This window comes from Heteronotia binoei, chromosome 1 (assembly GCF_032191835.1).
Source record: "Heteronotia binoei isolate CCM8104 ecotype False Entrance Well chromosome 1, APGP_CSIRO_Hbin_v1, whole genome shotgun sequence".
In the NCBI taxonomy this organism is placed as follows: Eukaryota; Metazoa; Chordata; class Lepidosauria; order Squamata; family Gekkonidae; genus Heteronotia; species Heteronotia binoei.
In genome coordinates, this window is record NC_083223.1 from 257,335,763 (window position 1) to 257,352,793 (window position 17,031).

General features: G+C 43.5%; 1 protein-coding gene across 3 annotated transcripts in view; it reads right to left on the reverse strand.

Moving 5' to 3' along the window:
- Positions 1-667: 667 nt before the first annotated feature.
- AHNAK (AHNAK nucleoprotein) overlaps positions 668-17,031 on the reverse strand; it is a 78,521-nt gene continuing 62,157 nt past the window's right edge. Inside the window, exons 6-7 of one of the 3 annotated variants that reach the window (XM_060253954.1) lie at positions 8,821-16,801; positions 668-5,613 (exon numbers count right to left, since the gene is read on the reverse strand). In XM_060253954.1, the coding sequence (XP_060109937.1) occupies positions 1,913-5,613; positions 8,821-16,801 (11,682 nt within the window). In that variant the 3' untranslated portion in view covers positions 668-1,912. Of the gene's footprint in view, positions 16,802-17,031 lie in introns of all 3 variants that reach the window. The other 2 variants (XM_060253946.1, XM_060253939.1) reach the window with 2 other exon arrangements.

The following is a 17,031-nucleotide window of genomic DNA, read 5'->3' on the forward strand; positions in this document are numbered from 1 at the left end:
AGATGGTCCAGAATCTCAGATTTCATTTTGACAAAGTTAAGGCGCTAGTCATTATGCTCAGCACAAAATCAGACCCCTGCAAGGTGGTCATCCATTTCTTCCCAGGCAGATGTACATCATATGTTTGTCCAAGTCTAGAAACATTTTTGGTTCATTTCGCAACCTATGTGGATCACTGACAACTCTCCATTTGAGTTTCTCCCTTGAATGGCCATCCCTTTAGTGCCCTGAAGTGGCTGACTTGAGCATAAAGGGAGTTTTGCAGAACCAGACCAAGATTCCATTTTAGTTCAGGATCCAGTTTCAAACAATGGTTAAGCAGGATGTGAAGGCGAAGGCCATCTCTGGATGCTCATCTCTAGTATACAACACAGGCAGACTGTCTTAGAGTACTGAGGTTCCATTAAAAGGTTCTCCCAGCTTATTCCCAGGAATGACTATTACTTTAAAGATAGATTCAGGTGGGAGCCATATTGGTCTGAAGCAATAGAACCAAGTTTGAGTCCAGTGGCACTTTTAAGACCAACAAAGTTTAATTTTGGGTATATAAGCTTATACCTAAAATAAAACTTCACTGGTCTTAAAGGTGCCACTGGACTCAAACTTGGTTCTAGTGCTTTGAAGAGCAGAGAGGTCCAGAGACTTAGGAAAGAAAAGCCGCAGGAAGTCAAAGGTTAATGAACAGTTTATTTGCATTTTACAAGACTAGTTTCCTTACATTCTCAATTAATTTGCCTTAAAGTGCTGAGAAAGAGTTTTCCTTTCCTTATTTTGTTTGGTTTGTGTTTTAAATCAGGATACATTTGTTAATGAAAAGATAATAAAATACCGGTACGGGTGGAAGGGACTAGAGTAGCAGATGGAATCTTTGCACCACAACTAAAAGAAAGTCCTGTCTTATAATACAATGAATGTCAAATATATGGAGACAACTAAGATGATGTCATAATGTACAAATGTTAGTTTTCAATTATTTTATTGTAGCAAAATATTCTTTAGCCAAACAAAACTTAAATTAAATTAAACCATGAGTGTCTTACATATATGCATTTTTCTGTCTTTTCCCAGCTAAAAAAACCCTTTTGAGACAATTCCAAATCTTGTGAGATTGAAAATTGACACCTCTCAGTTGCTTCTATATACTTTTACAGTGTTTTTCTTTCAATACATCCATTTGAATGATAGAAATTTTAGCCCCCTGCAAATAAAAGCCAAAAAAGGTCATTAAATGGAACTAATTCCATAGAAGACCAACACTGAAGATATTCACCAAAATTTGAATATCAAAATATATTTGTTTTAAAGCTTGCTAAAGTAAACGTGAAGCTCTCAGCATTCAAAGCGCAAAACCCTAATCCTGAACACAAAAACTTCCAAAATACATCTGAGGAACTGTACATCCATCTTCATGGCACAGCTTTACACATCATAACAGATCCTGGCCCTTCCTCTTTAATGGGTAAGTCATTCAGAATTAGCATTGGCACAAATTATACCGATTAATTAAATGGATACAGCTGATTCGCCAAGCAGTGCTTGTTTCTCTGCTGACTGATTTGGCACCATTTTCAGCACTTGTGGCCGCAGTGCGTTGTGGGAAAGTGGGGTAGTGCATTCTCAGAAATCGATTTGGCTTTCAACTGCCACAACACCACTAAGGACTTAACCAAGAGAGCAGCTGTACCAGTTTCTGTTTGATATCTCTCGATATCTATGGAAGATGGAAACATATTGGTGGACACCTTCCTGATCACAGTAAAACAGTAGTTTTTTTTCAGTTAAGGCCTACCATTTCACTGGGCATCATCTATTTTATTGCTGAGTATTTCGAGCTAGTACAATTTATATACACACACAGAAAGTAAAGAGATATATATACATAGACAATATGTACATGAGATTTCTCCCCATTTTATTCTTTCTTCTTTGCCACAGTTAACTCTACTGATGGCATTCGAAAACCAGCTTTTGTCCCACTGTCGTTGCTTGACGAGGAAGACAGCCGAGACTTCTTTGATGCTAATGAGGCCCCACTACCCTGCATCTTCCCCTCATCATCACTTCCCGTTACCTCATAAGAACCTTTAGATTTTGACCCTATTCCCCCAAAGGTACCAAATTTCAGCTTGGCATGCTTGCCCTCATGCTCCAGTGTGCCAGTTGGCGTTGAATGTGAGGAATGCTCATCACTGAAGGACGATGACCGGTGACGTGACTTTTTGGTCTTAAAAAAGGAGAACTTCCCTTTTGGAGAGGCAGTTGCTTCACCTACTTCCAAGTCACCCTCCAAGGAACCCGAACTAGCCTTTAACTCTCCTTCACCCCCTGAAACAGACACTGAGACCTCTGGGGACCCAACACTGCCTTTGACCTTAGGTTTAGAGAAAGCAAACTTTGGCATTTTAATTTTAGATTTCTTAAGCTTAATGTCAGGCTCTTCTAGTTCAACGTTCACTGCCCCAGCATGGACACTAGCTTCTGGAGCCTGAGGGAAATCAACATCAACCCCAACCTCCCTTCCTGTTAGTTCCTGCCCCGTTACCACAAATTTTGGTATTTTCATCTTAGGGAACGACACTTTTCCAGATGGGCTTTCCAAATGGCCTTGTGGAACATTCACCCCAATGGAAGGACTCTTGATTTCTAACTGGGGACCTTTCAGATCACCACCTACTTTTGGTCCAGAAAACTGAAAGTCTCCTGCCCCTTGCATGCCAACACTTAGCTCTGGACTTTTGACTTTAGGCCCTTTCAAATTTATGTCAAAATCTGGTCCAGAAACTTTGGGAGCTGACACATTGAGCGAAGGTCCTCTCAAACTGACATCAGGAGCACCAGCATTTAAGTCCATGCCAGAAATTTTTACACCTGGTACTTCAATTTTTGGACCTTTCATGTCACCAGCAATATCAACATCGGTTTTGAAGCTTGGTCCTTTCAGGTTCAAGTCCATGTTTTGGGTGGAAACTGCTGGAGCAGAAATGGAAGGCCCTTTGAAATCAGGTCCTTTGATTTGTGGTCCTGCAATCTTCACATCCAGGTCAGAACCTTTGCCATGAGAGCTGGAGATGCCAAACTGGGGAAGCTTGAGAGAAGGAAGTTTAATTCCGCCTCCAGAACCTTCCAAGTTAACACCGGGTGCCTCAACAGCCACCTTAGGAGACTTAATGTCACCAGAAATGCCAAAATCTCCTTTGATCTTTGGTCCTTTCAAATTCACATCAAAATCAGGTGCAGAAATGCCTCCTCCAGAGGTCATTTTCACTGACGGTCCTTTCACATCTAGGTCTGGAGCATTCAAGCTGACATCTAGACCTTGGGACTTCGGCATTTTAAGCTTCCCTTCAAAACCAACATCAGCATCTGGCATCCCAATTCCAATTGTAGGGCCTTTGATATCACCAGAAAGGCCCAGGCCTCCTCCTAATTTTGGTCCTTTCAAGTTTACATCCACTTCAGGGACATTCACATCTCCTTTGATACTTGGGGCTGAAACATCAATGCTTGCTGAGGGCAGCTCTCCTTGAAGATCCACCTCTGGCCCTCCTAATGTTACTTCTGGTTTCCCGATCTTTGGAAAGCCAAACTTGGGGAACTTCAGTTTCGCTTCTGGGCCTTGCAATTCTCCTTTGGGGAGTTCAACGTCACCTTTTAGCTTTGGTCCTTTCACATTAATGTCGAGATCTGGAGCTGAGAGTGCAGGAGCAGAAATGTCCACAGACGGTAGGTTCACTGAAGGACCTTTTAGGCTGATGTCAGGAGCACTAACATTTGCATCAATACTTGGCACTCTGATGTCTCCTTCCAGTTTTGGGCCAGCCAGATCCACATTCCCACCTGAGAGTTTAAACTTTGGTTTCTTAAGACTGATGTCAGGACCGCCAACATTAACATCAGGGAGACTTGCGCTTGGAACAGTCACGTCGAAGCTTGGTGATGTTACAGATGGTGATGAAACATCTATTCCTGGTGCCCTGATTTCTCCTTCCACCTTTGGCAAAGAAGCATCAGCCTTAAACATAGGTGATTTTATATTAAATTCAACATCAGGGAAAGAGAGTTTCCCAAACATAGGTTTCTTTTCCTTGGGTGACTTGATGTTGATGTCCCCTTTCAGTGATGCATCTGGGACAGAGAGACTTCCTTCTAAATCGGGTGACTTCACACCTGCACTCATCTCCCCACTCACATCAAGGCCAGCCTTCTTGCCTTTAATCTTAGGCCCACTCATATGTATTTTGGGCATTTTGAACTTGCTCTTCTTTCCTTTGCCAGATATGTTGATGTCAGGTGACTCAACATTCAGTTCACTTTCTGGAAGAGAGACGTCCATGGTGGGAGATTTTACTTCTGCTTTGGGGCCTTTTGCTCCAAACCCAAATTTTGGCATCTTAAATTTGGGGAGTTTAACATTTCCTTCTGGCCCTTCAACATTTACATCTGGACACTCCAGGTCAATCTCAGGACCTTTTGCCTCAATTCCCGGGCCTTTAATATCAACCCCTGGACCTTTTAAACTGCCCTCAATCTTGGGAACATCCACATCTCCTTTCACCTTGGGTCCTTTCAAGTTTAAGTCAATCTCTGGCATGGAGATTTTTGGTGTCTTGAAATGCATTTCAGGCATCTTGAGCTTGGGGCCTTTCAGCTGTCCTTCTGGTCCTTCGATGTCCAAGCTGGGACCTTCAAGGTTGACTTTGGGACCTGATACTTCAAATTCTCCTTTAGGCAGATTCACATCCACATCAGGTCCTTCACCTTTGAACCCAGGCATGCCAAATTTGGGGAGCTTCATCTTGGGGAACTTCACCTTTCCATCTGGGCCATGGAGATCAACATCAGGCATATCAATGTCCAGCTTAGGGCCTTTGATGTCAATGTCTGGACCTTTCAAGTCTCCCTCCAACTTTGGCCCAGAAGCACTCAGGTCTCCTTTCATCTGAGGTCCTTTCAGGCTTAGATCTACATCAGGCATGGAGATGTGGGGAGCCTTAATGTGCATTTCAGGCATCTTAAACTTGGGGCCTTTCAGTTTTCCTTCTGGACCCTTGACGTCCAAATCAGGAGCATCGATGTCTAGTTTGGGACCTTTAATATTAACATCTGGTCCTTCCAAACCACCTTCAACTTTTGGCAGAGACACATCCACATCTCCTTTCCCTTTGGGGCCTTTCAAATTCAAATCAAAATCCGGCATAGAGATTTTGGGGGTTTTAAAATGCATTTCAGGCATCTTAAATTTCGGACCTTTCAGTTTTCCGTCAGGACATTCCAACTCAACATCAGGTACATCAACATCCAGTTTGGGCCCCTTTATATCAACACTCGGTCCCTTTAAATCGCCTTCCATTTTCGGGAGTGAAACATCCAAGTCCATATCCCCTTTCAGTTTGGGGCCTTTTAGGTTGAAGTCTACATCCGGCATGGAGATTTTGGGAGCTTTGATGTTCATTTCAGGCATTTTAAATTTAGGGCCTTTCAGTTTTCCTTCTGGTCCCTCAATATCAATGTCAGGAGCACCAAACTGAGGCCCTTTGAAGTCAATTTCAGGGCCCTTTAAATCACCTTCTATCTTTGGGACAGAAACGTCCACGTCGCCTTTTATTTTAGGGCCTTTCAGGTTCATATCTGGCATAGAGATTTTCGGTGCCTTAAAGTGCATGTCTGGCATCTTAAATTTAGGACCTTTCCACTTTCCTTCAGGGCCTTCGATCTCAACATCAGGAGCATCAATGTCCAGTTTAGGGCCCTTGAAATCAACATCTGGGCCTTTCAGGTCACCTTCAAAGGTTGGCGCAGACACGTCAATATCTCCTTTCACTTTAGGGCCTTTGAGATTCAAGTCAATGTCTGGCATGGAGATTTTGGGGGTTTTAAAATGCATGTCAGGCATCTTAAACTTTGGCCCTTTCACTTTTCCTTCTGGGCCTTCAATGTCCAAACTTGGTGCATCAATGTCGACTTTGGGAACAGAAACATCCAGGTCTGCTTTGGGAAGGCTTACATCCACATCTGGGCCTTCAGCTCTGAAACTTGGCATTCCAAATTTGGGCATTTTGAATTTGGGCATCTTCAGTTTTCCTTCAGGCCCATGGAGCTCCACATCTGGGGCATCAATATCCAACTTAGGACCCTTGATGTCAATTTCTGGCCCCTTCAAATCGCCTTCCAGTTTGGGTGCTGAAACATCCAGATCGCCTTTCAGTTTGGGGCCTTTCAGGTTGAAATCCACATCAGGCATGGAGATTTTAGGTGCTTTAATGTTCATTTCAGGCATCTTAAATTTAGGACCTTTCCACTTTCCTTCAGGGCCTTCAATCTCAACATCAGGAGCATCAATGTCCAGTTTAGGGCCCTTGATATCAACACCTGGGCCTTTCAGGTCACCCTCAAATGTTGGCACAGACACATCAACATCTCCTTTCACTTTAGGGCCTTTGAGGTTCAAGTCAAAATCTGGCATGGAGATTTTGGGTGTTTTAAAATGCATATCGGGCATCTTAAACTTTGGCCCTTTCACTTTTCCTTCTGGGCCTTCAACGTCCAAACATGGTGCTTCAATATCGAGTTTTGGAACAGAAACATCTAGGTCTGCTTTGGGAAGGCTTACATCCACATCTGGGCCTTCAGCTTTGAAACTTGGCATTCCAAATTTGGGCATTTTGAATTTAGGCATCTTCAGCTTCCCTTCAGGCCCATGGAGCTCCACATCTGGGGCATCAATATCCAACTTAGGACCCTTGATGTCAATTTCTGGTCCTTTCAAATCGCCTTCCAGTTTGGGTGCTGAAACATCCAGATCGCCTTTCAGTTTGGGGCCTTTCAGGTTGAAATCCACATCTGGCATGGAGATTTTAGGTGCTTTAATGTTCATTTCTGGCATCTTAAATTTAGGACCTTTCCATTTTCCTTCAGGGCCTTCAATCTCAACATCAGGTGCATCAATGTCCAGTTTAGGCCCCTTGATATCAACATCTGGGCCTTTCAGATCACCTCCCAATGTTGGCACAGACACATCTACATCTCCTTTCATTTTAGGGCCTTTGAGGTTCAAGTCAAAATCTGGCATGGAGATTTTGGGGCTTTTAAAATGCATGTCAGGCATCTTAAATCTGGGACCTTTCACTTTTCCTTCTGGGCCTTCAATGTCCAAACTTGGTGCATCAATGTCGACTTTGGGAACAGAAACATCTAGGTCTGCTTTGGGAAGGCTTACATCCACATCTGGGCCTTCAGCTTTGAAACTTGGCATTCCAAATTTGGGCATTTTGAATTTAGGCATCTTTAGCTTCCCTTCAGGCCCATGGAGCTCCACATCTGGAGCATCAATATCCAACTTAGGACCCTTGATGTCAATTTCTGGTCCCTTCAGATCGCCCTCCAGTTTGGGTGCTGAAACATCTAGATCGCCTTTCAGTTTGGGGGCTTTCAGATTGAAATCCACATCAGGCATGGAGATTTTAGGTGCTTTAATGTTCATTTCTGGCATTTTAAATTTAGGACCTTTCCACTTTCCTTCTGGACCTTCTATGTCAACATCCGGCATCTCTACATCCAGCTTCGGTCCCTTGATATCAAAATCTGGGCCTTTCAAATCGCCTTCCAACTTTGGCACAGTCACATCCACATCTCCTTTCACTTTGGGGCCTTTCAGATTCAAGTCAAAATCTGGCATGGAGATTTTGGGGGTTTTAAAATGCATATCGGGCATCTTAAACTTCGGTCCTTTCACTTTTGCTTCTGGTCCTTCAATATCAACATCAGGAACATCAATGTCTACTTTGGGGCCCTTGATGTCTACTTCAGGCCCTTTGAAGTCACCCTCCAGTTTTGGAACTGAAACATCAGCATCTCCCTTTATTTTGGGGCCTTTTAGGTTCAAATCGAAATCTGGCATGGAGATTTTAGGTGTTTTAAAATGCATGTCGGGCATCTTAAACTTGGGACCTTTCAGTTTTCCTTCTGGACCTTCAATGTCAACATCAGGAAGGTCAACATCTAGTTTGGGGCCCTTTATGTCAACATCAGGGCCTTTGAAGTCTCCTTCCAACTTTGGTGCTGAAACATCTATATCTCCTTTCAGCTTAGGTCCCTTCAAATTCAAATCTATGTCTGGCATTGAAATCTTGGGGACATTGAAATGCATTTCAGGCATTTTAAATTTAGGACCTTTGATCTTTCCCTCGGGGCCTTCTATATCCAAGTCAGGAGCTTCAATGTCCATTTTGGGACCAGAAACATCAATGTCAGCTTTGGGAACATTTATGTCCACCTCAGGACCTTCTGCCTTGAAACCAGACATACCAAATTTGGGCATTCTAAATTTGGGCATTTTGAGTTTGCCCTCTGGTCCATGGAGATCAACATCTGGTGCATCAACTTCCAACTTAGGGCCTTTGATGTCAAGGTCAGGAGCTTTCAAATCTCCTTCCAAGCTTGGAACAGAAACATCCAAGTCACCTTTTAATTTTGGCCCTTTTAAATTTAATTCCACATCAGGCATTGAAACTTTAGGTGAAGTAATGTTCAGGGAAGGCATTTTAAATTTAGTACCTTTTACTTTCCCGTGGACATCAACATCTGGAACTTGAACATCAACTTTTGGACCTGATATATCAACGTCTGGTTTTTTAAGCTTTACATCAACCTCTGGGGTCTGACCTTTAGAGCTTGAAAAGCTAAACTTGGGAAGTTTGAATCTTGATTTCTTTGGCTTTCCTTCAATTTCAACTTTTGGAGCCTCCAGGTCAATGTCAGGTCCTTTCACTTCAATGTTAGGACCTTTAATATCACCTTCTAGATCTCCCTTCAATTTTGGACCTTTCAAATTCAAGTCGATATCTGGCATTGAGATTTTTGGAACATTAAAGTGCATTTCAGGCTTCTTAAACTTGGGACCTTTGATCTTCCCTTCAGGACCTTCAATTTCTAAGTCAGGTGTTTCAATGTCTAGTTTGGGGCCAGATACATCTAATTCCCCCTTTGGAAGACTCACATCCACTGAAGGCCCTTCCCCTTTGAAGCCTGGCATGCTGAATTTAGGCATTTTAAATTTTGGCATCTTCAATTTGCCTTCTGGGCCATGTAGGTCAACATCTGGTGCTTCAATGTCCAACTTGGGTCCTTTAATGTCAATGTCAGGACCCTTCAGCTCACCTTCAACTTTCGGTAGTGAAACATCGACATCTCCTTTCAATTTTGGCCCCTTCAAATTTAAATCAACATCTGGCATAGAGATTTTGGGGGCCTTGATGTGCATATCTGGCATCTTAAATTTGGGGCCTTTGATTTTGCCTTCTGGACCTTCGATATCCAAATCAGGGCCCTCGATATCCACCTTTGGAGCAGATATGTCAATGTTTCCTTTGGGGAGACTGACATCAATTTCAGGGCCTTCCCCTTTGAAGCCTGGCATTCCAAATTTAGGCATTTTGAATTTTGGCATTTTTAGTCGGCCCTCAGGGCCCTGAAGATCAACATCTGGTGCATCAATATCCAGCTTGGGCCCTTTGATGTCGATGTCAGGACCTTTCAGTTCACCTTCAATGTTTGGCAGTGAAACGTCCACATCTCCTTTCAGTTTTGGCCCCTTCAAATTTAAGTCAATATCTGGCATAGAGATTTTTGGTGCCTTGATGTGCATTTCTGGCATCTTAAATTTGGGGCCTTTTATTTTGCCTTCTGGACCTTGGATGTCCAATTCAGGGCCTTCTATGTTGACCTTTGGAGCAGCTATATCAATGTCTGCCTTTGGGAGATTGACATCTACTTCAGGACCTTCCCCTTTGAAACCAGGCATTCCAAATTTAGGCATTTTGAATTTGGGCATTTTCAGTCTGCCCTCAGGGCCCTGAAGATCAACATCTGGTGCATCAATATCCAACTTAGGTCCTTTGATGTCAATGTCAGGGCCTTTCAAGTCTCCTTCTAGCTTGGGAACAGAAACATCCACATCTCCCTTGAGCTTTGGACCTTTTAAATTGAGATCAAAATCTGGCATGGAGATTTTAGGAGTTTTGAAGTGCATTTCTGGCATCTTAAATCGGGGGCCTTTAACTTTGCCTTCTGGACCTTCGATGTCCAGTTCAGGGCCTTCTATGTCGACCTTTGGAGCAGATATGTCAATGTCTCCTTTTGGGAGATTGACATCCACTTCAGGACCTTCTGCTTTGAAACTGGGCATTCCAAATTTTGGCATTTTAAATTTGGGCATTTTGAGCTTGCCCTCTGGACCATGAAGTTCTAAATCTGGGGCATCAATGTCTAACTTTGGACCTTTGATGTCAATGTCAGGCCCTTCTGCTTTTGGCAGTGAAACGTCCACATCTCCTTTCAGCTTGGGTCCTTTCAAATTCAGATCGAAATCTGGCATAGAGATCTTGGGTGCTTTAATATTCATTTCAGGCATCTTGAATTTTGGACCTTTCACTTTTCCTTCTGGACCCTCAATATCAATGCTAGGAACATCTATGTCCAATTTAGGACCTTTAATATCAACTTCTGGGCCTTTCAGGTCACCTTCTAGCTTTGGAACATCCACGTCACCCTTCAATTTGGGACCTTTCAAATTCAGATCAAAATCTGGCATGGAGATTTTGGGTGCTTTGATGTGCATTTCAGGCATCTTAAACTTAGGACCTTTCCACTTTCCTTCAGGCCCTTCAATCTCAACATCAGGAGCATCAATGTCCAGTTTGGGGCCCTTGATGTCTACTTCTGGGCCTTTCAGATCACCTTCTAGTTTTGGAACTGAAACATCAACATCTCCCTTCAGTTTAGGACCTTTCAAATTAAAATCAACATCTGGCATTGAGAGTTTGGGAGCTTTGATATCTGGCATTGAAATTTTGGGGGCTTTGATGTGCATCTCTGGCATCTTAAATTTTGGGCCTTTAACCTTTCCCTCTGGACCTTCTAAACTGACATCAGGAGCATCAATGTCTAACTTTGGCCCTGTAATATCAACATCTGGTCCTTTCAGTTCACCCTCTAACTTTGGCAAAGAAACATCTGCATCTCCTTTCAGTTTGGGACCTTTCAGGTTCAAGTCAAAATCTGGCATAGAAATTTTAGGTGTTTTAATGTGCATTTCAGGCATCTTAAATTTGGGGCTTTTCCACTTCCCTTCAGGGCCTTCAATTTCAGCATCAGGAACATCAACATCTAGTTGAGGACCCTTGATATCAACATCAGGGCCTTTCAAGTCACCCTCAAACTTAGGTACAGAAACATCAACATCTCCTTTAACCTTAGGACCTCTCCAATTCAAATCAATGTCTGGCATGGAGATTTTAGGAACATTAAAATGCATTTCAGGCATCTTAAATTTGGGACCTTTCAGTTTTCCATCTGGTCCTTCAATATCAACATCAGGAATATCAACATCAAGTTTAGGACCCTTGATATCAACTTCTGGTCCTTTCAGATCCCCTTCTAACTTAGGTACAGAAACATCCACATCTCCCTTCACTTTAGGACCCTTGAAGCCCAGATCAAAATCTGGCATGGAGATTTTGGGAGTCTTAAAATGCATATCAGGCATCTTAAATCTGGGACCTTTCAGTTTCCCTTCTGGTCCTTCTAGATCAACATCAGGAAGATCAACATCCACCTTGGGTCCTTTAATGTCCACTTCTGGGGCCTTCAGCTCACCTTCCAGCTTTGGTGCGGACACATCCATGTCACCTTGAACTTTAGGGCCTCTTAGACTCAAATCAATATCTGGCATGGAGATTTTAGGTGCCTTGATATGCATTTCTGGCATTTTAAATTTAGGACCTTTCCATTTTCCCTCTGGACCGTCAATGTTAATGTCAGGAGCATCAATGTCCAATTTTGGCCCTTTGATATCAACGTCAGGGCCTTTCAAATCACCTTCTAGCTTTGGTACAGACACATCCACATCTCCCTTCACTTTAGGGCCTTTCAAGTTCAAATCAAAATCTGGCATGGAGATTTTGGGTGCTTTGATGTGCATTTCTGGCATCTTGAATTTAGGACTTTTCCACTTTCCTTCAGGGCCTCCAATCTCAACATCAGGTGCATCAATGTCCAGTTTAGGCCCCTTGATATCAACATCTGGGCCTTTCAGGTCACCTTCCAATGTTGGCACAGACACATCAACATCTCCTTTCACTTTAGGGCCTTTGAGATTCAAGTCAATGTCTGGCATGGAGATTTTGGGGGTTTTAAAATGCATGTCAGGCATCTTAAACTTTGGTCCTTTAACTTTTCCTTCTGGGCCTTCAATGTCCAAACTTGGTGCATCAATGTCAACTTTGGGAACAGAAACATCCAGGTCTGCTTTGGGAAGGCTTACATCCACATCTGGGCCTTCAGCTTTGAAACTTGGCATTCCAAATTTGGGCATTTTGAATTTAGGCATCTTCAGTTTTCCTTCAGGCCCATGGAGCGCCACATCTGGGGCATCAATATCCAACTTAGGACCCTTGATGTCAATTTCTGGTCCCTTCAGATCACCCTCCAGTTTGGGTGCTGAAACATCTAGATCACCTTTCAGTTTGGGGCCTTTCAGATTGAAATCCACATCAGGCATGGAGATTTTAGGTGCTTTAATGTTCATTTCAGGCATTTTAAATTTTGGACCTTTCCATTTCCCTTCAGGACCTTCAATGTCTACTTCAGGGACCCCAACATTCAGTTTAGGTCCTGTCATGTCAATACCTGGGCCCTTCAATTCACCTTCAAACTTCGGACTTGAAACATCATAGTCTCCCTTAAATTTAGGGCCTTTCAAATTCAGATCAACATCTGGCATGGAGAGTTTGGGGGTTTTAAAATGCATCTCAGGCATCTTAAATCTGGGACCTTTCAGCTTTCCTTCTGGGGCTTCAATATCCAATTGTGGTCCTTCGATGTCAACTTTGGGACCAGAAATATCAACATCTGCTTTGGGAAGGTTTACATCCACATCTGGTGCTTCCCCTGTGAAGCCAGGAATTCCAAATTTGGGCATTTTTAATTTTGGCATCTTCAGTTTCCCTTCAGGCCCATGTAGCTCAACATCTGGTGTGTCAATGTCCAATTTGGGGGCTTTGATGTCAATTTCAGGACCTTTGAATTCACCTTCCAACCTGGGGGCTGAAATGTCTGCATCACCCTTAAATTTGGGCCCCTTCAGATTCAAATCAATGTCTGGCATGGAGACCTTGGGAGCCTTGATGTGCATTTCTGGCATCTTAAATTTTGGCCCTTTCAGTTTTCCTTCAGGGCCCTGTAAATCGACATCAGGTGCTTCAATGTCCAGTTTGGGGCCTTTAATGTCAATTTGGGGTCCTTTTAAATTGCCTTCAATATTTGGAACAGTCACATCCATCCCTCCACTTCTTCCTGGCGCCTTGAGGTTCAAGTCTACATCTGGCATGGAGACTTTAGGTGCTTTGATGTTTAGTTTGGGCATCTTAAACCTGGAACCTTTCAGCTTTCCTTCAGGGCCTTCAATGTCTAATTCAGGAGCTTGCACATCTATTTGGGGACCTGTAATGTCAACCTCCCCTTTGGGCAAACTCATATCTACATCAGGGCCTTCAAGCTTGGGACCTGACATGCTAAAATGTGGCATCTTTAGTTTTGGCATTTTCAATTTCCCCCCACTTTGCAGATCTGCATCTGGACCACTTATGTCAATGGTGGGTCCCTTGATATCAAGAGCGGGGCCCTTCAGTTCTCCTTCCAGTTTTGGTACAGAAACATCAACGTCCCCCTTCAGCTTGGGTCCTTTCAAATTTAAGTCAATATCTGGCATGGAAATTTTGGGTGTTTTGAAATGCATTTCAGGCATTTTAAATTTAGGACCTTTTATTTTCCCTTCAGGGCCTTCAATCTCAACATCAGGAACGTCAATTGCCGCCTTTGGTCCTGAAACTTCCAGGCCTCCTTTGGGAAGGCTTACATCAACATCAGGGCCTTCCCCTTTCCACCCTGGCATGCCAAATTTCGGTAGTTTCATCTTTGGCATCTTCAGCTTGGCCTCTGGACCTTCAAGATCAACACCTGGGAGATTTACATCAACCTTTGGGCCTTTTACATCAATGTCAGGTCCCTTCAGTTTACCCTCAATCTCTGGAACAGTCACTTCCATTTCACCCTTCATTTGGGGGGCCTTTAGATTCAGATCTACATCAGGCATAGAGATTTTAGGAGCCTTAATATTTAGTTTTGGCATCTTGAATTTGGAACCTCTGATTTTCCCTTCAGGACCCTCCAGGTCCACATCAGGTACTTCAACGTCCACTTTAGGACCCTCGATATCAAATTGAGGTCCTTTCAGTTCACCTTCTATCTTCGGCCCAGAAACATCCATATCTCCCTTCAACTTAGGGGCTTTCAAATTCAAATCCACATCAGGCATAGATAGCTTGGGTGCATGTATATTTAGTTCAGGCATCTTAAACTTGAGGCCTTTAGCTTCAGGTCCTTCAATGTCTAATTCAGGAGCTTCAATGTCTAATTTTGGTGCAGAAATATCAACATTTGCCTTTGGAAGATTTACATCAACCTCTGGGCCTTCTGCTTTGAAGCCTGGCATTCCAAATTTTGGCATTTTGAATTTGGGCATCTTCAGTTTCCCTTCAGGTCCATGAAGATCAACATCTGGGGCACTGATATCTATTTTGGGTCCTTTGATGTCCATTTCAGGGCCTTTGATGTCACCTTCCAACTTTGGAACAGAAACATCTACATCTCCTTTGAGCTTGGGGCCTTTTAAATTCAGATCAACATCTGGCATAGAGATTTTAGGAGCTTTGATATGCATTTCTGGCATCTTGAATTTTGGCCCTTTTATTTTCCCTTCTGGGCCTTCGATGTCAAAGTCAGGGCCTTCAATGTCTACTTTGGGACCAGAAACATCAATATTGCCCTTTGGAAGACTGACGTCTACAGCAGGAACTTCTCCTTTGAAGCCTGGCATGCCAAATTTGGGCATTTTCAGCTTTGGCATTTTCAGCTTTCCTTCGGGACCCTGAAGATCTATATCTGGCATGCCAACATCTATTTTGGGGCCCTTTATATCCATTCCAGGACCTTTCAGTTCACCTTCTACTTTTGGCATAGAAACATCTACATCCCCTTTCACTTTTGGCCCTTTCAAGTTCAAATCAATGTCCGGCATGGAAATCTTAGGAGTTTTAATGTTCATTTCTGGCATCTTGAATTTGGAACCTTTAATTTTTCCTTCAGGCCCTTCAACGTCCAAGCTAGGAGCATCAATATCTATCTTGGGGCCTGAAATTTCAAAGTCACCCTTTGGAAGATTGACATCAACATCAGGAACTTCAGCTTTAAAGCCTGGCATGCCAAATTTTGGCATTTTCAGTTTAGGCATTTTGAATTCTGGTCCATGAAGTTTAACATCTGGTGTATCAACATCCACTTTGGGCCCTTTGATATCGACTACTGGGCCTTTTAATTGTCCTTCCACCTTGGGAATAGAAACGCCACCTTGAATCTTGGGGCCTTTCAAGTTCAGATCGATGTCTGGCACAGATATTTGTGGGGTTTTGACATGCATTTCTGGCATCTTGACATGGGGACCTTTCAGTTGTCCTCCAGGACCTTTGATGTCCAAACTAGGAGCTTCCATTTTTATCCCAGGGTCTGAAACACCGATGTTTCCCTCTGGAAGAGTGACACCGACAGTAGGGGCTTCACCTTTCAAGCTTGGTACACCAAATTTAGGCAGTTTCATTTTCGGCATTTTTAGTTCTGGCCCATGAAGTTCAACATCTGGTCTGCCAATATCTAATTGGGGGCCTTTGATATCAACACCTGGGCCTTTCAGTTCTCCTTCCACCTTTGGAACGGACACGTCCCCTTTAATTTTGGAGCCCCTCAAGTTCAGGTCGATATCTGGGATGGATATCTGAGGCGTCTTGACATGCATTTCTGGCATTTTGATGTGAGGACCTTTCAGTTCTCCTCCAGGGCCCTTGATGCCAAAGCCAGGAGCATCTATATCCATTTTGGGGCCTTTGATATCAACCTGGGGCCCCCTGAAGTCACCTTTTATCTGTGGCACAGAGACATCCACACCACCCTTTGGAAGATTGACATCAACATCAGGAACTTCGGCTTTGAAACCTGGTGTGCCAAATTTTGGCATTTTTAGTTTAGGCATCTTGAGTTCTGGTCCATGAAGTTTAACATCTGGTGCACTGACATCCACTTTGGGCCCTTTAATATCAACTGCTGGGCCTTTTAATTGACCTTCCACCTTGGGAATGGAAACATCAACGTCACCTTTGATCTTGGGGCCTTTCACGTTCAGATCGATGTCTGGCACAGATATTTGTGGGGTTTTGACATGCATTTCTGGCATCTTGACATGAGGACCTTTCAGTTGTCCTCCAGGACCTTTGATGTCCAAACTAGGAGCTTCCATTTTTATCCCAGGGTCTGAAACACCGATGTTTCCCTCTGGAAGAGTGACACCAACAGTAGGGGCTTCGCCTTTCAAGCTTGGTACACCAAATTTAGGCAGTTTCATTTTCGGCATTTTTAGTTCTGGCCCATGAAGTTCAACATCTGGTCTACCAATATCTAATTGGGGGCCTTTGATATCAACACCTGGGCCTTTCAGTTCTCCTTCCACCTTTGGAACGGACACGTCCCCTTTAATTTTGGAGCCCCTCAAGTTCAGGTCGATATCTGGGATGGATATCTGAGGTGTCTTGACATGCATTTCTGGCATTTTGATATGAGGACCTTTCAGTTCTCCTCCAGGGCCCTTGATGCCAATGCCAGGAGCATCTATGTCCAGTTTGGGGCCTTTGATATCAACCTGGGGCCCCCTGAAGTCACCTTTTATCTGTGGCACAGAAACATCCACATCTCCAGTTAGTTTCGACCCTTTCACATTTAAGTCCACATCTGGCACGGCTATTTTTACTGGTGATGTTTTCATGGATGGCATAGAGACTTTTGGACCTTTTATGCTACCCTCAAGTGTAACATCTGGAACTTCAGCATCTAGCTTGGGGCCCTTAATGTCCACACCAGGCCCTTTCAGGC